At 43.5% G+C, this 21,849-nt stretch overlaps 1 protein-coding gene across 1 annotated transcript; it reads right to left on the bottom strand.

The window, feature by feature from the left end:
- Positions 1 to 8,016: 8,016 nt before the first annotated feature.
- Positions 8,017 to 10,430, bottom strand: LOC125546847 (E3 ubiquitin-protein ligase SINA-like 4). The gene is made up of 3 exons (XM_087516796.1): positions 10,354 to 10,430; positions 9,916 to 10,264; positions 8,017 to 8,382 (listed from the first exon to the last, which is right to left on the bottom strand). The coding sequence occupies exons 1-3, from the start codon at positions 10,428 to 10,430 to the stop codon at positions 8,017 to 8,019; spliced, it is 792 nt and encodes a 263-aa protein (XP_087372922.1).
- Positions 10,431 to 21,849: the final 11,419 nt, after the last annotated feature.

Below are 21,849 nucleotides of genomic sequence, written 5' to 3'. Positions count from 1 at the left end.
GAAATGATTTGCTGAGGATAAGTAATCGTAACTTACCCAGTAAATGGGATCAAGGACGAAATATGGTCGGGACCATAACTGCAAGGGATCCATTTTACGATACCGGAAGAATATTCAAATGACTAAATATCCTTGCAAGAAGCTTTCATGATAAGTTCCACACCGTGTCCGTGAGCATGAACACAAGGCTCAGGGTCGACTCCCACTTCTACAATGCATAACCTTTCATTTTACTTCTTGCTCTTGATGAAGTTGTAGTATTGAAATTCTATCTAATGAAAAGCCAGTAGAGTATAACCCGCATAACTTTCGAGTTCACATAGATTAGGGAAGGCATAGGAAGGTATATGGTGGGTGTATGGTGGGTGTATGATACCGGCGAAAAGTGCACGGTATTAGAGAGGCTAGCAATGGTGGAAGGAAGAAAGGTGCGTATAATCCATGGACTCAACATTAGTCATGAAGAACTCATATACTTATTGCAAAAATCTACAAGTTATCAAAGCAAAGTATTACGCGCATGCTCCTAGGGGGATAGATTGGTAGGAAAAGACCATCGCTCGTCCCCGACCGCCACTCATAAGGAAGACAATCAATAAATGAATTATGCTCCAACTTCATCACATAACGGTTGACCATACGTGCATGCTACGGGAATCACAAACTTTAACACAAGTACCTCTCAAATTCACAACTACTCAACTAGCATGACTCTAATATCACCATCTTTATATCTCAAAACAATCATCAAGCATCAAACTTCTCTTAGTATTCAACACACTCATAAGAAAGTTTTTACTAATCTTGTATACCTAGCATATTAGGATTATTTAAGAAAATTACCATGCTATTTAAGACTCTGAAAATAATATAAGTGAAGCATGAGAGATCAATAGTTTATATTAAAAAAATCCACCACCGTGCTCTAAAAGATATAAGTGAAGTACTAGAGCAAAACTATATAACTCAAAAGATATAAGTGAAGCACATAGAGTATTCTAATAATTTCTGAATCATGTGTGTGTCTCTCAAAAGGTGTGTACAGCAAAGATGATTGTGGTAAACTAAAAAGAAAAGACTCAAATCATACAAGACGCTCCAAGCAAAACACATATCATGTGGTAAATAAAAATATAGCTCCAAGTAAAGTTACCGATAGAAGTAGACGAAAGAGGGGATGCCTTCTGGGGCATCCCCAAGCTTTGGCTTTTAGGTGTCCTTAGATTATCTTGCGGGTGCCATGGGAATCCCCAAGATTAGGCTCTTGCCACTCCTTGTTCCATAATCCATCAAATCTTTACGCAAAACTTGAAAACTTCACAACACAAAACTTAAAGTAGAAAATCTCGTGAGCTCCGTTAGCGAAAGAAAACAAAACACCACTTCAAGGCACTGTAATGAACTCATTTGTATTGGTGTTAAACCTACTGTATTCCAACTTCTCTATGGTTTATAAACTCTTTTACTAGCCATAGATTCATCAAAATAAGCAAACAACACATGAAAAACAGAATCTGTCAAAAACAGAACAGTCTGTAGTAATCTGTAGCTAGCGCAAGATCTGGAACCCCAAAAATTCTAAAATAAATTTCTGGAAGTGAGGAATTTATGTATTAATCATCTTAAAAAAGAATTAACTAAATATCACTTTCCAAATAAAAATGGCAGCAGTTCTCGTGAGCGCTAAAGTTTCTGTTTTTTACTGCAAGATTAACAAGACTTTCCCCAAGTCTTCCCAACGGTTCTACTTGGCCCAAACACTAATTAAACACAAAAAACACAACCAAAACAGAGGCTAGATAAATTATTTATTACTAAACAGGAGCAAAAAGCAAGGAATAAAAATAAAATTGGGTTGCCTCCCAACAAGCGCTATTGTTTAACGCCCCTAGCTAGGCATAAAAACAAGGATAGATCTAGGTATTGCCATCTTTGGTAGGCAATCCATAAGTGGCTCTCATAATAGATTCATAAGGCAATTTAATTTTATTTCTAGGGAAGTGTTCCGTGTCTTTCCTTAACGGAAATTGGAATCTAATATTCCCTTCCTTCATATCAATAATTGCACCAATCGTTATAAGGAAAGGTCTACCAAGAATAATAGGACGTGAAGGATTGCTATCTATATCAAGAACGATAAAATCTACGGGCACATAATTCCTATTTGCAAGAATAAGAACATCATTAATTCTTCCCATAGGTTTCTTAATAGTAGAATACGCAAGGTGCAAGTTTAAAGAGCAATCATCAAAATCACGGAAACCTAATAAATCACACAAAGTCTTTGGAATCGTGGAAACAGTAGCACCCAAATCACACAAAGCATAGTATTCATGATCTTTAATTTTAATTTTAATAGTTGGTTCCCACTCATCATAAAGTTTTCTAGGGATAGAAACTTCCAACCCAAGTTTTTCTTCATAAGATTGCATCAAAGCATCAACGATATGTTTGGTAAAAGCTTTATTTTGACTATAAGCACGAGGAGCATTTAGCACGGATTGCAACAAGGAAATACAATCTATCAAGGAGCAGCTATCATAATTAAATTCCTTGAAATCCGAAATAGTAGGTTCATTAACATCTAGAGTTTTGATCTCTTCAATCCCACTTTTATCAAATTTAGCATCAAGATCTAAAAACTCCAAATTTTTGGAACGCCTTCTAGGTAAAGGTGGATCATATTCAGTCCCATCATTATCAAGATTCATATTGCAAAACAACGATTTAATAGGGGACACATCAATAACTTTTAGATCTTCATCTTTATTTTCATAGTTTTCTGGCTTAGCGGCCATTTTATTAACTAAGGTAGCCTGCTTATCCAAAATTTCAGTTATTAACTTCTCAAGACAAGCAATTTGGGATCTCAAACCATCAAATTCTTTAGACATATCATCGAGCTCTTTATTCATATAACTCATAAAGCTTTTTTGTTCCTTAAGCTCATTTCTAAAGAAATTAGTATGCTCATGTAAGACCATAAAAGTCCTAACGTTGCTTTCGATTTCTTCTAACCTTTTAAGGTGAAGATCACCAAATCGGGGAAGAGCCATCGTAACAAACAAGCAATCCAACGCACGAGCAAACAAGAAGCAAGCGAAAAAGAGGCGAACGGAAAAGAGAGGGAGGATAGAGAGAGAGAGGGCGAATAAAACGGCAAGGGTGAAGTGGGGGAGAGGAAAACGAGAGGCAAATGGCAAATAATGTAATGCGGGAGATAACGGTTTGTGATGGGTACTTGGTATGTCGACTTTTGCATAGACCTCCCCAGCAACGGCGCCAGAAATCCTTCTTGATACCTCTTGAGCACTGCGTTGGTTTTCCCTTGAAGAGGAAAGGGTGATGCAGCAAAGTAGTGTAAGTATTTCCCTCAGTTTTTGAGAACCAATATATCAATCCAGTAGGAGGCTACGCGCAAGTCCCTCGCACCTACACAAAACAAATAAATCCTCGCAACCAACGCGATAAGGGGTTGTCAATCCCTACACGGTCACTTACGAGAGTGAGATCTGATAGATATGATAAGATAATATTTTTGGTATTTTTATGATAAAGATGCAAAGTAAAATAAAAGCAAAGTAAAAAGCAAAGGAAATAACTAAGTGTTGGAAGGTTAATATGATGAAGATAGACCCGGGGCCATAGGTTTCACTAGTGGTTTCTCTCAAGATCATAAGTATTTTACGGTGGCTGAACAAATTACTGTTGAGCAATTGACAGAATTGAGCATAGTTATGAGAATATCTAGGTATGAGCATGTATATAGGCATCACGTCCGAGACAAGTAGACCGACTCCTGCCTGCATCTACTACTATTACTCCACACATTGACCGCTATCCAACATGCATCTAGAGTATTAAGTTCATAAGTACAGAGTAACGCTTCAAGCAAGATGACATGATGTAGGGGGATAAATTCATGCAATATGATAAAAAAAACATCTTGTTATCCTCGATGGCAACAATACAATACGTGCCTTGCTGCCCCTACTGTCACTGGGAAAGGACACCGCAAGATTGAACCCAAAGCTAAGCACTTCTCCCATTGCAAGAAAGATCAATCTAGTAGGCCAAACCAAATTGATAATTCAAAGAGACTTGCAAAGATAACCAATCATACATAAAAGAATTCAGAGAAGATTCAAATATTGTTCATAGATAAACTTGATCATAAACCCACAATTCATCAGTCTCCACAAACACACCGCAAAAGAAGATTACTTCGAATAGATCTCCACGAGAGAGGGGGAGAACATTGTATTGAGATCCAAAAAGAGATAAGAAGCCATCTAGCTAATAACTATGGACCCGAAGGTCTGAGGTAAACTACTCACACATCATCAGAGAGGCTATGGTGTTGATGTAGAAGCCCTCCGTGATCGATACCCCCTCCGGTGGAGCTCCGAAACAGGCCCCAAGATGGGATCTCGTGGATACAGAAAGTTAAGTTGGTGGAATTAGGGTTTTGGCTCCGTATCTGATCGTTTGGGGGTACGTAGGTATATATAGGAGGAAGGAGTACGTCGGTGGAGCAACAGGGAGGCCACGAGGGTGGAGGGCGCGCCTCGGGGGGGGGGGGGGTAGGCGCGCGCCCTACCTCGTGGCTTCCCTGTTGGTTGCTTGACGTAGGGTCTAAGTCTCCTGGATCATGTTCGTTCCGAAAATCACGTCCCCGAAGGTTTCATTCCATTTGGACTCCGTTTGATATTCTTTTTCTGCGAAACTCTGAAATAGGCAAAAAAACAACAATTCTGGGCTGGGCCTTCGGTTAATAGGTTAGTCCCAATAATAATATAAAAGTGAATAATAAAGCCCAATAATGTCCAAAGCAGAAGATAATATAGCATGGAGCAATAAAAAAATATAGATACGTTGGAGACGTATCACCCCTCACCTCGCTCGGCTATAAATACAGTCCCCCCAGCCTTCTCGAGCATCACCAAGCCCTCTCACACACTCCACAAAGCAGAAGGAAGCCGTAGCCCGGCCGGGCAGGCCTCGGGCCACCGTCCCCGAGCTCGAGCTCGCCGGCGATCCCCTTGGGTCGTCCCCGCAGCTCTAGCCCCTCCCAAGCTCGGGCCACTCTTCCAAAGCCTCTGTCGTGCGTCAGTGGTGCCGTCCGACCCGGTTGGGGCCACTGGTGCAGCCTCTGGTCGCCGTCATCTCCTACTCCGGCGACCTCTGCCCACTGTCGCTGCTGGAGAGGCCCGTTCCGACGCTGTCCAACCACCCCCTAGCTAATCTATGGGTACGAGCAGGTGCGCCTTCGTCTTCTCTTTCGATACATCCCTTTAGCTCGGGCCAATATGCCCTCCTCGCCGGCGTGAGCTCCGACGAAGCTCCGTCGTGCTCTGTTTCCCTCTCCCCCTCCCTCTCACCTGACTAGCGGTGCCCGCAAGTCAGCCACTCAGGCCGCGCCCGAAGCGGTACGAGTGGAGGCACCCCGCAGGTTTACACCTTCGACGTCACCCCCCAGTTCTGTTTTATTTAAATCAAATTAAAATTATTCCAGAGAGCTTCAAACAGTCACAACTTTTAATCACAAGTCCAAATGAATTGATTCTTTTTGCATTATGTTCTTAATGAAAAGATCTAGCAGCTCACCAAAAATGAGATTTTTCTCTGCTGTCTAGATTTTCTGGTGAATTTTAGAGTGGTTCTTGATGTTTTCTTTTTGTGTTTATAATTGTTTCCAGAAGGTGAAGCTTGTCTTGAGGATCACCAGGAGGAGTGTGACCCTCATCTACACTAAGGCAAGCCACAACAACATTTTCATGGTGTCATTGCAATATTTGTGATTTTTTAACTTGAACAAATGATTTAATCCATGCATTTAATTCACTAAAATTATATATATATTCTGTTGGATGCTTGTTTAAGTTGATATGTTTAGTCTACAGAAGTTTACAACTAACTAAGTTAGTTTAAGTCATTAGGAGTAATATTTGATTATGAATAAGTAATATGTTTATGAAAAAGTAATTAGTTGGCTTAATATTTTCTTGAGTGAGATAAGAATTATGCTAAGATATTGTCATGGTTAATTTGCTAATAACCAGAGAGGTGTTGTGAGTTACTGAGATCTATGGTTAGTATTGGATGAAGTTGACCCGGTTATTTCTAATGATTTGTGATGCATATATATTAGTGTTGCATTTTCATGGCATACCATGACACCGGTTACTTTCACTTTAAGTTAAACCTGATAAAAATTCAACTTGCACATATCGTTGATCGGGTCATGGTGCCACTGAATCGAGATTTTCTCTAGTTCAACCACATTTGCCTTTGCGGGAAGGCCTTTTATTCGGTTCGTTGTCATGCCTCTAGTTGGTACCTCCAACGAGGGAAGGTTATGGGCGTGCGTTACCCTGGCCCGGTAAGCAGACATAACCTTGTGTGCCCGTTGTTGTTATGGTACCTTGTCCCCATTGGGACCGTTTATGTTTTGCCACGACGGTGGCCGTTGGTGTCTTTGGTAGGCACAGGGCCACCCATGAGTTAGCCCGGTGGGGAGTGAGTCGGAGTGGCCGGGAGAGTGTCATGGCAATGGAGGGGCTCTGTCGGAATGTCGTTGGTCCACCCGAATGGGAGTGCGAGGCCATGGGTTCCGTGGTGTGGGTACAGTGCGCTACCTCTGCAGAGTGTATTAAATCTATCGATAGCCGAGTCCACAGTTACGTACAAGCTCGAAAGTAGGTCACACCATGGATCAACGTTTAAATAATTTTGCACACTAAGATAATAACCTTGCACTATTGGAGAGAGGATGGTTGAGAAATCATCTTGATGCTGGAGGCCAAGTTGTTGGTTAGTTTGTGATCCGAGTACGATCACTATTTGGTTATGAGGTAACCCTATTAAAGACCAAGATATTGGTCAGTTTGTGGTCCAAGAGGGATCACCGTTTGGTAATCAAGTCCGAGGGACTTAAGTCACAAGATCATGATCACTGCATCCCAAGTATGATTTTGCATTAATGATTCAATTGGTTAATTATCATGATACTGTTTGTCATTATGTTTATGCTTGTTGTGAGCTTGCAAGTACATTGAATGTACTGACCTGGCGTGTCATGCCAGTTTTAGGGAAGTCTCGTTGGAAAGGAGTGCTGTCCGAGTCTAGATTGTGTCCACATCGGTGTCCCTGTGCTATGGAGTTCTGCTTCGTCGTCGTTCCGCTGCCGCGTAGTTGTCATGATCGAGGGCCCTTTATGTTCACTAAATAATGTACATATTGTTCAGCCGCACCGTGTGTGCCTATTGGCCTCGCAACTTGTTGTAATATGAACTATGTTACGCTAGCATCAATAAAGCGGTTGCTTTCTGTACCAAGATGTTGTGTATTGCTAGAAGACAAGATCTCTGGGCTGGCAATGCAAGGTAAACCGGTTGCTCTGAGCCGGGGTGCCACAGCTTCTTATGATGTGCATTACCGAGATGGCCCAGAGATACATCTCCGATTCTCGGAGTGACAAATCCTAATCTCGATCTATGACAACCCAATAGACACATTCGGAGAAACATGTAGAGCATCTTTATAATCACCCAGTTATGTTGTGACGTTTGATAGCACACAAGGCATTCCTCCGGTATCCGAGAGTTGCATAATCTCATAGTTAAAGGAATATGTATATGACATGAAGAAAGCAATAGCAATAAAACTGAACGATCAATATGCTAAGCTAACGGATGAGTCTTGTCCATCACATCATTCTCCTAATGATGTGATCTTGTTCATCAAATGACAACACATGTCTATGGTTAGGAAACTTAACCATCTTTGATTAACGAGCTAGTCTAGTAGAGGCTTACTTGGGACACGGTGTTTTGTCTATGTACTGACACATGTATTAAGTTTCTGGTTAATACAATTCTAGCATGAATAATAAACATTTATCATGAATAATGAAATATAAAATAACAACTTTATTTTTGCCTCTAGGGCATATTTCCTTCACTAACACCTATATTAGCATATTACTAAGATAAACAGAAGGCATTGTAGAATCATTTATGAGGTGAGCTTGTCAATCTGAATGTGGAGGGACACCGTCCTCGACAACCCAGCCCCGGCTAGTAGCTTGGGCGGAACTGTAAAGAAGGGCAGCTCCTGCACGGCGACGTCACCAGGATCCTTGCTGCTTGTCACCTCGATTTCCACCTTAACAGCGTCGGTCCTGCCTTTGGGCTCCCTTGGCGGGCCGTTCGCCCACAGCTTGGCCATGTAGTGCGGCAGTGGGGACGCCCCCGCTCTGATGCGGACGACCGACACGGCGATAGGCGCGCCGATGCCGAGCACGCCGCCGACCAAGAAAAACGCGCGACCGTCCTCCTCTGCGAACAGCAAGAGTCGCGACTCCAACACTAGCACTTGCAGCTGGAGCACTGATATGTCTCCGTCGTATCTATAATTTTTTATTGTTCCATGCCAATATTCTACAACTTCTACATACTTTTGGCAACAATTTATATGATTTTCTTGGACTAACATATTGATCCGGTGACCAGTGCCAGTTCATGTTTGTTGCATGTTTTTTGTTTCGCAGAAAATCCACATCAAATGGTTTCCAAATGGGATAAAAACTTACGGAGATAATTTTGGAATATATGTGAATTTTGGGAAGTGGAATCAACGCGAGATGATGCCCGAGGGGCCCACAAGGATGGAGGGCGCGCCCCAGGGGGTAGGGCGAGCCCTGGGCCCTTGTGGCCACTCTATAAGGAAGTTGGTGCCCTTCTTCTGGCGCAAGAAAGAAAATATCCTGATAAAAGTCGTGTTAAAATTTCAGCCCAATCGGAGTTACGGATCTTTGGGAATTTAAGAAACGGTGAAAGGCCAGAAATAGGGAGCGCAGAAATAGAAGGAAACAGAGAGAGAGATCCCATCTCGGAGGGGCTCCCCCCCTCCGCCTCCATGGAAGCCAAGGACCAGAGGGGGAACCCTTCTTCCATCTAGGGGGAGGTCAAGGAAGAAGAAGAAGAAGAAGAAGAAGGGGGGCTCTCTCCCCCTCTCTCCCGGTGGCGCCGGAACACCGTCGGGGCCATCATCGCAACGACAATCTACACCAACAACTTCGCCACTGTCATCACCAACTCTCTCCCCCTATATGCAGCGGTGTAGCACCTCTTCTCCCTGCTGTAATCTCTGCTTAAACATGGTGCTCAATGCTATATATTATTTCCCAGTGATGTATGGCTATCCTATGATGTTTGAGTAGATCCGTTTTGTCCTATGGGTTGATTGATGTTCGTGATTGGTTTGACTTGCATGTTTTATTATTGTTGTTGTCCTATGGTGCTCTCTGTGTCGTGCAAGCGTGAGGGATCCCCGTTGTAGGGTTTGCAATATGTTCATGGTTTTCTTATTTGTCTGCGTTGCGTGAGTGATAGAAACACAAACACAGATAAGTGGGTCATGGCGTATGGGAATAAAGAGGACTTGATACTTTAATGATATGGTTGGGTTTTACCTTAATGATCTTTAGTAGTTGCGGATGCTTGCTAGAGTTCCAATCATAAGTGCATATGATCCAAGAAGAGAAAGTATGTTAGCTTATGCCTCTCCCTCATATAAAATTGCAATAATGATTACCGGTCTAGTTATCGACTGCCTAGGGACAAATAACTTTCTTGTGACAAAAGGCACTCTACTAAAACTAACTTAGTTGTGTCTTTATCTAAACAGACCCTAGCTTTTATTTACATGCTCTTTATTATCTTGCAAACCTAGCCTACAACACCTACAAAGTACTTCTAGTTTCATACTTGTTCTAGATAAAGTGAATGTTAAGCGTGCGTAGAGTTGTATCGGTGGTCGATAGAACTTGAGGGAATATTTGTTCTACCTTTAGCTCCTCGTTGGGTTTGACACTCTTACTTATCGAAAGAGGCTACAGCAGATCCCCTATACTTGTGGGTTATCAAGCACCTTGCCGTACTGGATCTTGTGCACGAGGATGGGATGCACGATGCTGATGTGGTGGGGGAGTGCTGGCGGCGGGCCTTCGTAGCCGCAGATGGGCACGGGGCATTTGCAGGGTGCGAGCGGACACACGGTCTGGTGATCGGCGAGCTTGTGGTAAGTGACGTAGAGCCCACAGCCTCCATGCGGGCACTCCAGCCTCACCGAGGAGAGGATGACGTCCATCACCGTGTTCCGCACATTGAAGCCGCTGCCATGCTCGCACTTCTCGCACTGCCGTTGGTCCTCGGGGTGCTTGCCGGGGCAGTCCGCGTAGGCCAGGTGCCCTTCCTTTGCACTGCACAAATCAATCCAACATCACATCAATCAAGAAACCTACACCTTGCTCGATCGGCCGAACGGACGAGGTGTATTCGAACCTCATACACTGGAGGCTTCAAGGGTTGGAGGCACAAGGGGCAGTGGAGCAAGGTGAGGTCCATAGAGACCATAGAGAGCTCCATCGTCGGGTCCTATTCCGTCGGCATGATCTCGCCCTCCTCATGCACAACCATCTCTCGCTTTAGGGCCGGGGCATTACAAAGTTTTACCATCATATATTCATACTACTTCAAGGTGTATTAAATTAACACATGCAAGTATCAAAAGGAAAGTCACGGCATGCATGCATGCGTTGTAATTAATGCATCGGTAAACGCAAATTATTGAAATATATCAAGTGCACTGCTTTGATGTGTCGCATCAACTCGTACAACAAGGAGAAGTTTGATTACAACGCCCTCTCCCTCGCCCATGAGAACTAGGAGAAGCTTTCGCTACACGCTCTCCCTCCCGCACGCGGTGGACATGCAGCAGTTCATTCGGTGTCAGATGGCCAGAAGCATACAGGTAGTACTCCACTGTAGTAGTACCGTCATTGTTCTACTTCCCGAAGAGGCGAAGGGCCAAGCGCAACCCAGACACTCATGTGGCAGTTTCATGTGTAGGGGAGATAGGGTCTGTTTGGTTGGAGACTAGTGTGGCCAAGCCAAAGTGTGGCCAGCCACACAAGTATGGCAAGCCACATAAGTGTGGCTGAGAAATTGGATGCCAAACTTTGGCAAAAGTTGGCAAAAAAATTGTCTCTATGACAAGTGGACCATAGGGGCAATAAAGTGTGGGAAGCCAAAGTGTGGCAAAAACCAAACGCATACCAACTAAAGTGTGGATGCCAAATTTTGGCTTGGCAAACTGTGGCTGGGAACCAAACAGCCCCATAGTATAGTGACATAGTCTAGGATAGCATGTACCGTGCCTCTAAGCTTAAAATTGTCGGAGTCGGCTCCATCCTATGAGGCCATCTCGAAGCATTTTTTATTAAATAATCTTCTAGCCCTACCTGTCATCCTGGTGATTGTAGTTTGCATGCTCATATGGTCAAGACAGGAAGATATATTTTAATTTCTAGTGGGGTAAAGGTTAGAGGTTGCAGCAAGTATATTGTACATTGCGGGTCTTTTAGCCAAGTTTAGAGGCAAGCATGTGGGGCCAGTGCTATAATGTGTCGCGTCAACTCATACAACAAGGAGAAGCTTCATTTTACTACTAGTACGCCCTCTCCTCGCCCATCGCAACTCGTACAACAAGGGGTGGGGCGTTGTGCGGCAGTTTTGTGGCAATTCTTTTCTAGTGTTGTGTGCGTCCAATAGGTGCCACCGTCGGATGCAGATCTTACGGTTATTGTGGTGATTGCTAGTGTTGCAATATCATTTATAGCCAACACATATACAACAAGCTTAGCCTCTCATCTTCTCTCCACACATTTATTGCATCTGCCTTGGAGCACGCATATAGCCAGGCTCTTGCATGAGACAAAATTGGCATGTAAGCAGGCTATAAGCCCACTATTGTACTTGCTCTTAATAGTATAGCCCTGTAAACTAGAAAGGAGGGACTACTCCCTCCATTCCTAAATATTTTCCTTTCTAGAGATTTCAACAAGTGACTACACCCTAAATGAGTACATGCGGAGCAAAATGAGTGAATCTACACCATAAATAAATAAGTAGTTCTCTCGTTTTCCTCTCTGCCTTGGTCGTGGTGCACAATATTGAGTATACTACTACTGACTAGTCTCTTTTTGACATGCATTTACGTTGATACGACTTTAATGCCAATGAGGCAGAGGGTAGTGGTTCCCGAAATGTTGAACGGTCAATGATGCCTCCGCATTCAATTAGCATGCAGAGGTAAGTAATTGGAGAAGTAGAATGGAGCCAACACGATGTGAATGCAATGCAGTTTTGACCCTCATATAAAGGCGCTCCACCACTCCAATCCATCTACTCCTAGTCTCTGTGCAACACTGCCCACTCCAATCCAAGACCAATACCAAGTGACCAGAAGCCACAAGCACCTATGGCGTCGATGGACGCGAGCGGCAGTCGGCTGTGCCGGATCGTCCAAGATGCCGGCCTGTGGCCCCGCACCGCGTAGCATTTACAGACGGTGCTGGCAACCGCCAGCGTCATAGCCCTCATCGACACTGGCTTCGCCTCTCGCATGTGCCAGATGATGGTCGACTCCATCCACAAGTTCACCGCCGTCAAGAAGCGCACGGACGACCTTGTTGTACTACTCCAGCTCGCGCGCCCAGGCTCCTCGTTGCCTTCCACCCTCATCGGCCTCCAAGGTGATGAACTCTTTGAAGCACTGGTGTCCCTGCAGCTACCAGAGGTTGTGACGAAGAATGTGCACCTCGGGGTCGCGCTTGCCGCACAGCACCTCGCCATGCAAGAAACCGTCGACCTACACATCCACGTCTACGAGGAAATCGTATACAGAGGCCACTACAAGGCTGGCGAGGACAGTAAGACGTTGGCCTTCTTCCAGCGGCTGGAATCTTTGGACGCCATTGTATAGAAGCACGTCGACCTGGCCAGGAAAGGCGCCGCTACTTAGCCGCAGTTCAGTGGGCCGGCACCCTGAGTCGAGGAGGTGGACGTCGTCGATGGATGCGTCTTTCTTCTTGCCTCCTGTAACCAGCACTGCATCGCCTTGTGGCCTTAATGTTTTATTAGTGAATGGCATTTTTATTCTAGTCATAACATTTTCACTGTCAAGTGGGGCCGCAGTTGAGCAAACCGACCATTGGCAAATCCCCACCCCGCCCACCGCGCATCAGCTGAGTTAGAATTAGAAGAGAGAAACAAGGGAGAAGAGCTAGCTGTAGCACGGACACTGTTGTCAGATGGGACTCGTGTTGATAGAATAGGAGTACTGAGTACTCATACCTCTTTTTTTCAGGGAAAAAGTAGTCGTGCGTCTAGTACCACTAGTTGGGTGTGTGCGACCTATACATGCCATCACTTTAGGTCTCCTTTTCGAACCGCATCTACGCTTCATAGTACATATTTTTTCACGCATTTATCCTGTTATATGTACTCCTAGGCTATTTCCATGTGCTCCCTTTCGCCGACATGTGGGACATAGAGCATCTCGTTCGTAGTGCATGCATGACTCGGAGCATATGCAACCATGCCGGCATACTTTCCATTTCAGACCTCACGAATTACATGCAAACCCCCCGCAGAAGAATAAATAAATAAACGAATGAATTACTACATGCAAACCGGATTATTTTCATAGAAATCGGAGCACGTTCATTAAATTTTGGACATAACACATTTATAAAAAACGACCGGACCTAAACCAGTCTAAGGGCCTCTTTGATTCACAGGATACTAAAAACACAAGAATGGGGAAAGTATGATGGCAATGAACCGAGATGAGGAGGAATAGGAGTAGCACTGTACATGCTACAGACTAGACTATAGCACATTGTTTTTATGGCCATATCACCACATTGTTTTCTATGGCCTATCGCCTGCTGGTTCACTAGGCTGCCGTGGTTCGCACTCCTCCGACGTGAGTAGTAGTACTAGTATATACACTATATATACCGCATGATTCTTTGCTCCTTCTTACGTACTTTGCCGACATGTGGGAGAGCCAGCATCCGAGTCAACGTGTCATGCACCAGATTAGAGTGGGGAACGGAGGGGGGGGCATCACCCCGGTCGTAGTGCTAGTAATTCATGACTATAGTGAGTAGTCATATCACAAGACCCCGTCTTTCCAGCAGTAACACATCATAAAATCACACAACCCTGCCTTTCCAGTAGTAAGTTGAATCCGCTACTCCCTCACCCTCCTCGCCTCTCTGTCAAACCGCCTACGCGAAAACTGCCGCGCGTACTGCCCGAGAAAAGCCTCGCTATCTACTTTTAACTACTCATAGTATAATTTTGTATCGATGTATTGCGCTATGGAGCAGAAAACCAAGAGAAAAATGTGGTACATGTAAACAAATACAGTTCAAGCTCTAGCAAGAGTTTCAGAATGTAAACCATGCATGTGTTTATACGTATAGGTTACTTCAAAGTACTGAGTCCATTGATGCAATGTGGTCAAACTGTACCATCGATATCTCAAAGCCAAAATAGTTCAAGCTTGTTCGTTCTATATAAATACTAGTACTGTATGTTTATTCACCCGTGGGGTTGTTCAATGAATGGAGGGTCGGCGAGCACAAGTGAACAATACTACTACTAGTAAGTAGGGGTCGTACAGTTAGCCACGTTAAATAGAGAGTTTCTTTTCTTTAATGCCACATACACAAATTGAAACGCTTGTTGTGGAGAGAAAAAGATAATCACTCCACTATATATATAGGCAGGGGCTTGAGCGCTTGCTTTACTAGGGTTGCTCTCTTCATTCTCTCATCCTCTCCAGATCTAAATAAGATAGCGGTAGCAACATTTTCTCTCTGCTCACCGCTGGTCACAGATCCGGCTGGATCCCTTCGGCCGGTGTGTGTAGAGGACTAGGTGCATCGTTCACGTGGTCATCGGCGGCGAGGGAGGAAACCCATAGCTGTTGGTGGGTCCTGATCCTCTGCCCGTGTCGTTCTCTCCGACACAGCGCCGGCTCGGGAGGTCCTCCGACCCTTCTTCCTCCCTGCCGTATTGTGCGCAGATCCGACCTGTCGCCGCCGACCCTCAGGTATAAGTTCTTCGAAAGTGGCCTTGCTCTACTACCCCAGCTCCCCACGTGTCTGCATGTGCATCTTTTTCTACTTCCATCAGCTCTTCCAAAGCCACCTAAATTTTTAGTATTATTGAGGTAAAGCTACTTCATGCAGTCGAATCTAGGACTTGGTTCAAACAACGAAGAAAGGGGGAAGTCGTAGCATAAATCTAGGACTTGATTCAAAGAGGAAATAACAGGGGGAAAGTAGTAGAGACTGGATACCCAACCGTTCTCTTGGTTGAAAAGGGGAATAAAGGGAAAAGGCAGTACAAACTAGACAAGGAACAGATCTATTATTGGTTGAAAAAAGGATAGAAAGTGGTGGCTGGTGGACAAGTCAATAGAGTATGTCCTGGATTAGATTTGCTGCCCTCGCATAGTAAAAGGTCTCCAGGATTAGATTTGCTGCCCTCACAGAGTATGAACAAACTCGGCATCACCACTTTATGCCTCCTTGTAGGTATATTGTGCTGATGCGTCCACTGTTGCATGTCCTTATACCAATTTTTTGTTGTTGTTAATGTAAGGTTGCATGTAAAATGAAGCGATCATAGTGTTACCTTAAGGACATGTCTAACCAATGTTATTGTTAATCTAATGCCTCCAGTTATATGATACAATTAAACTATGTTACAAATGGTACTCCTGTTGTTTTCCCCAGTATGATAAGTAAGTTGCTTCTTTATGTTGTTGAGTGTCCTGGTGTCCCCATGGTCCCATGCCCTTAAACCAACTCTTTAGCTATTGTTGATCTACTATATCTGGTAAACAAGCAATGCCACCATTAAAGTAATCCCATATTTGACGAATGTCATTGTTGATTGTAATGCTTCCGGTAACATGAAGCAATGTTGCTGTTTTAGAATTTCTACTGTCCTTGCGTGATTGCCATGAACATAATCAAGATGCTTCTTTTCATTTCATGTATGTTTCGTATCTTGTTATTGACCAGCAAATGTTTTCTTTCTATCTTTTTGTGTAGATAGGGATATCCATTTCACCTTGTTGCTATTGTGACCTTTTGGTGAACTACACAAAACACATTTTTTGGAATGAGTGTACTGTGTAGTTCAACTAAAATGTCACGTGGGAAACATTTCTTAATTTTGGAGGAACTGCACAAAATGGTGATTGGAGTTTCAAAATCTCCGTCAAATTCTGCTGGTAATCACGTGCAACATTTTATTAGCCTTTGCAAGATGAGCCATCACTATCACCACAATGGCACTTTATTTTAGTGGAACTGCACAAAAGGATAAGAAAATTATAGTTGCACTTTACATGAGTAGGACAGCCAACCTTAATGTTGCTCAATTTTAGTGCAACTACTAAAGAAGAACCTGCCAGCTCATGAGAGCAAGTACTTCTTGCTAGCTGAATGATGCAATCTTTGCTTCATTTCAGGTGAACTACAGAAAAAGTCACATTAATTGAATCATCGAGTGGAGCTGCAGGTTGACCACATTGAGTCGTGGCGGTGTAGGGGCCCCTCTCTCAGTTACGGTTCCCATGAACTGGTATGTTTCTTTTTGGTTGATTTTGACTCTGCATCCAGCTAGTGATCTTGTGCTACTGTTTTGGCACTGCTACTGCCACTGATAAAATGAACTAATAATACATTTAAAATAGAACTATTGTCTTAGCTACCATTTCATTTCCAATGTAGATAATTGGCAGAAGAAAAGTGATTGAAATGAGTCGGCGCTCCTCCTCTCTAACTGGCGGGCGCCATAATTTTAGTTGAACTACACAAAAAAGTGATTGAAATGAGATTGATGCTCCTCCTTCTACTGCCACACTGAGGTGTTAATGAATGTCAATGAATCGCTTTCATAGCAAGATATGGGGACATGTAGAATAACTTGATCTCCCAAAGTCATCTCACACCAGTCAGTACTGTCCTTTCTCAATGTGATTGTGCTTAGTCATACTGTGCTAACATTGTATTTTTTAAATAAAGCTATTCTATCGCAAAGTTTTCTTGTTTTGGAAATAAAGTTAGCTTCAACTAGTGCCACTATTATAGTAATCATGCTCTTTCCTATCAGTGCAAATAGGAATACTCAACTGTAGATGTTGTTATGGTCAAGAGCATTCGCCAAGTTCTTGGGTTGTATGACACGGGTAGCCAAGATGGATTTAATCCCGATATTCACTTTATCAAAAGGCTCTAATGGATTGGTTCTGAATCTTGCCAGCCGAGAATTAATGAGATGTGTAGGCATCTTTGTTGTACTTATCATTTGAATCTTATTTGTTGGTTCTGAATCTTGCAAGTTGGGAATCAATGAGATGTGTAGGCATCTTTGTTGTACTTATTATTTGAATCTTATTTGTTGGTTCTGAATCTTGCAAGCTGTGAAACACGGCATGATGATGCAGAGGACAACAACTATAACAAATTGTTCAAACATGGTAGTATTATCTGTGTGAAAGTGCGACAAATGTGTTGATCGTGTGCGTCCTGAGAATAATAATTCTAATTGTTGTGCATGTTGATCCTGTGGCACTGACAGAACGAGCCAATGCATTGCTTGTTTTAAGAATAAATTTTATTAAAGCTAATTAAATTTAAGTAAAGTGACCACTAACACTTGTTATTAGAGTACCAATACAGACCCGCTCGTGAACTGACGTGTGGCCGGAATAGGATTCTTATTGGAGGCGTTTGAATGCGTTGAGGGTGCATGTTCTGCCGGGCATGCGGCGGGCGAGGGAGGGGTAGTAACTGTTGTTGCATGTACACACTCACTTTACTGTTGAATCCAGTTCCCCAAGAGCTGAAAAACGAACTGGTGCCGCCATCTACCCACTTGTTCACTTGAAGAGACTCCAATGGCGATCTGAGGGGTGAGCCTACTGGATATGGACTTCAGCAAGGAGTTCACCTTTCAGTTTGCCGTTCTATCCCATGGCTGCACCAAGTTGATGTGATGTACACCAATGATCTGGAATTGGTGAAGCTCTGCCTCGCCGAGTTCAAGCAGTACCTACAGGACGAGAAAGCACAAGGTCGCAGGACTAGACCTTGTGCCCATCCATTCGTCTCCTGACAGGGACCAGCGGATCACCATCGCCCAGGTATGCGTGCGGGGCGAGGTTCTCTTCTACCACTGTTGTAGGGCCATCAGAGGTTCTGGATCATTCGCCCGTATCATCGGCAGTTCTGACTGCAGCTTCGCTGCGATGGAGAGAAGGAAGAACACGACGATTCGGCCATCTGCTTCCCGTAACCGACAAGTACACGGACGGCCGCAGCATCATGATCAAACATGTCAGGAAGGTCTAGATCATGTACTTTATCTGTTTAAGCACCTTTATCATCTGAGTGTTTCATGCATTAGCCTATGTGTCGTAATTATCTATTTTGTTTGAAATATTTCATCTAAGAACAAATTAACCTGTTTGCTTTTTTAGTGGCTATTTTCTTATGTATGTAACTAGTTCACTGGGCTGTCGTGCTTTGAATCTCCTTCCTCCCAACATATTCCCCTTCTCAGGTGGACCCAGCAGGTCTCGTACACACACATTTGGGACCAACCACCTATCCATTTATATTTCTTTAGTTTTTTCAATCTTTCGTCCTCTTCCTACAGTGGCTGGCAGCGCTACCGCACACGTCTCGGTGACCCATCATAGCCTATGGCGTTGTCCAGGCCATCCCTCTACTCCCACACATTTTCCGGCAGCGACAGCTCCACCGGCCCACCCTACACCCGAACAAGTCAACCCTCATACTCCCCTCCGCCTAAGTCTTCCCTCGCTCTAGTTCGTTTGGTCTGAGGTCTCGACGTTGTTCTCCGCCTTGGTGCTCTTGCCATGGTGTCGCTGTCTGTCATTCCCAACATGGTCAGCAAAACAAGAGGAATCGGGAGACGATTGTTTGTCGAGAGGCTGACAGTCCTGGGCCCACCAAGTCCATGGCCTAGGTTTTGTTGTTTAACATGCACAGCCCATGACATGTTTCAACTTTTTTTGGGTCCAGCAGGTATCAAGCGGCATCTGGGCCTCCCAGCCTAGCTTGTCTATAACATCAGTAGCCCAAGTTATGTTTGTTTTTTCAAGACGACGCATAGCTCAGTTCTATTTTTCTATAAGAATGCAAAACTGAACCTATGTTTTCCCTTCTATAATAGTATACATATTTATATTTATATCTTATTTTATTACTTATATATAATAGAAACAACATAAGGTTCCATTAAACCTGCCGTTCGTCCAACCATTTCATAGACCTTCCCACTTCCTTTATTTTTCGTTTCCATTAATCCTATATCTGAATTTTCTCCCACTTTCTTTTTCGATGTAATCAGAGTTTTCTCTTAGTACTTTTCCCTAAAACCAACTCAATTGTCCCACGTCTAGCCTAAAAAATAATAATACCCCACATCCTATTAACTCATCAAATTAAATGATATTTTATTTCGTAAATCGAAAGTTCTTACAAAATAACAATAATAATTGTTTATATATAATTTGGCAAGTTAACTCCTGGTGATTGCGTACATAAGCTTGCAAAGATTTTACTGACCAATGCAGTAATAGACATGCAATCATGTGTTTATGTTTTTATAACATTTCTCCGTCCAACCCAACATGATATTTTCACCTAGCCCAGCAAGTCTGCGGATTTTGAGAAAAATGCAAATGGGCTTTAAATTCTACCATAATATATAAACGGGCTGCATAGACGCTACATCATTGTTTCACCCAGCCCACCAACTAGACTAAAAAACCAAATGGACTGGCTGACATGCAGGCTAGTAGGTCGAAGCCTAAGCACTTTCACACAAAATAAAAATACAAAGGTCGGAGCCTAAGCAAGGCATTGGATTTACATCCAACGGCCGACATTCTTCTTCAATCTCTCGTCTTCTTCCCTCAGCGCTGCCGGGACCGCGTGCTCTAGCCTTCAGTGTCTAGTGGTGCTATTTTGCGCGCTTCACAGCAAAACGCTACCCCACCGATGGACAGGCCATCCCTCCACTACTCCGCACCTCCTGTTATTCTCTCCCGAGTGTAGGCCCACCTCGCACCCGAACTAGTCAAGTTTCCCACTCCTCTCTGTCTAGGACTCCACTGCCGCGTATTCCCCATCTCCGGGGCATTCCAGTCTGAGGCCTCGCCGTCGTGCATCGGCCTTGGTGCGCTCTACACGGTGTGGTCAATGTGGTCAACAAACGAGAGTCATCGGAAGATGACTGTATGTGGAGAGGCTGATAGTGGGACGCACCACGCCCATGGACGCATGCATGCAACTACATCCTTTTTGCCCTAAAAATAATGTTTTCTCCCCCTGACAGTTGGGACCGACCAGCTACATCTTCGCACGCAAGGAAGTGTGTCTTTATTATGGGAAAACAATGATTCTTCCCCCTGACAGCTAGGACCCACCATCTGTGTCAGTCTTCTTGAAGATCCATTTATTCTGAATGGCATGCGGATCATCGGCAAGTGCACCAAAGTCCACACTTTGTTCTCATACATGGATCCTATCTCAGATTTTTCATGGCCTCAAGCCATTTATCGAAATCTGGGCTCATCATAGCGTCTTCATAGTTCGTAGATTCGCCATGGTCTAGTAACATGACTTCCAGAACAGGATTACCGTACCACTCTGGTGCAGATTGTCCTCTAGTTGACCCACGAGGTTCAGTAGTAACTTGATCTGAAGTTTCATGATCATCATCATTGGCTTCCTCTCTAGTTGGTGTAGGCATCACGGGAACTCTTTTCTGTGATGAGCTACTTTCCAATTGAAGAGAAGGTACAAGTACCTCATCGAGTTCTACTTTCCTCCCACTCACTTCTTTCGAGAGAAACTCCTTCTCTAGAAATGTTCCATTCCTGGCAACAAAGATCTTGCCTTCGAATCTGTGGTAGAAGGTGTACCCAATTGTTTCCTTAGGGTATCCTATCAAGATGCACTTCTTTGATTTGGGTTCGAGCTTATGAGGGCTGAAGCCTTTTGACATAAGTGTCACAACCCCAAATTTTAAGAAACGATAGCTTAGGTTTCTTGCCAAACCACAGTTCATACGGTGTCGTCTCAACGGATTTAAACGGTGCCCTATTTAACGTGAATGCAGCTGGCTCTAATGCATAACCCCAAAATGATAGTGGTAAATCGGTAAGAGACATCATAGATCGCACCATATCTAATAAAGTACAGTTACGACATTCAGACACACTATTATGTTGTGGTGTTCTAGGTTGCGTGAGTTGTGAAACTATTCCACTTTGTTTTAAATGAAGGCCAAACTCATTACTCAAATATTCGCCTTCGCGATCAGATCGTAGAAACTTTATTTTCTTGTTTAGATGATTTTCCACTTCACTCTGAAATTCTTTGAACTTTTCACATGTTTCAGACTTGTGTTTCATTAACTAGATATACCCATATCTGCTCAAATCATCTGTGAAGGTCAGAAAATAAAGATACCCTCTGCGTGCCTCAACACTCATCGGACTGCATACATCGGTATGTATTATTTCCAATAAGTCATTGGCTCACTCTGTTGTTCTGTAGAATGGAGTTTTAGTCATCTTGTCCATGAGGCATGGTTCGCAAGTATCAAATGATTCATAATCAAGTGATTCCAAAAATCCATCTGCATGGAGTTTCTTCATGCGCTTTACACCAATATGACCTAAACGGCAGTGCCACAAATATGTTGCACTATCATTATCAACTTTGCATCTTTTGGCATCAATATTATGAATATGTGTATCAACACAATCGATATTCAATAGAAATAGACCACTCTTCAAGGGTGCATGACCATAAAAGATATTACTCATATAAATAGAACAACCATTATTCTCTGATTTAAATGAATAATCATCTTGCAC

The sequence above is a fragment of the Triticum urartu genome, chromosome 3A (assembly GCF_056163025.1).
Source record: "Triticum urartu cultivar PI428250 chromosome 3A, HENAU_Tu73, whole genome shotgun sequence".
Lineage (NCBI taxonomy): Eukaryota > Viridiplantae > Streptophyta > Magnoliopsida > Poales > Poaceae > Triticum > Triticum urartu.
The sequence above is the reverse complement of the archived record's forward strand: the minus strand, read 5'-3'. Positions and strand labels throughout refer to the sequence as shown.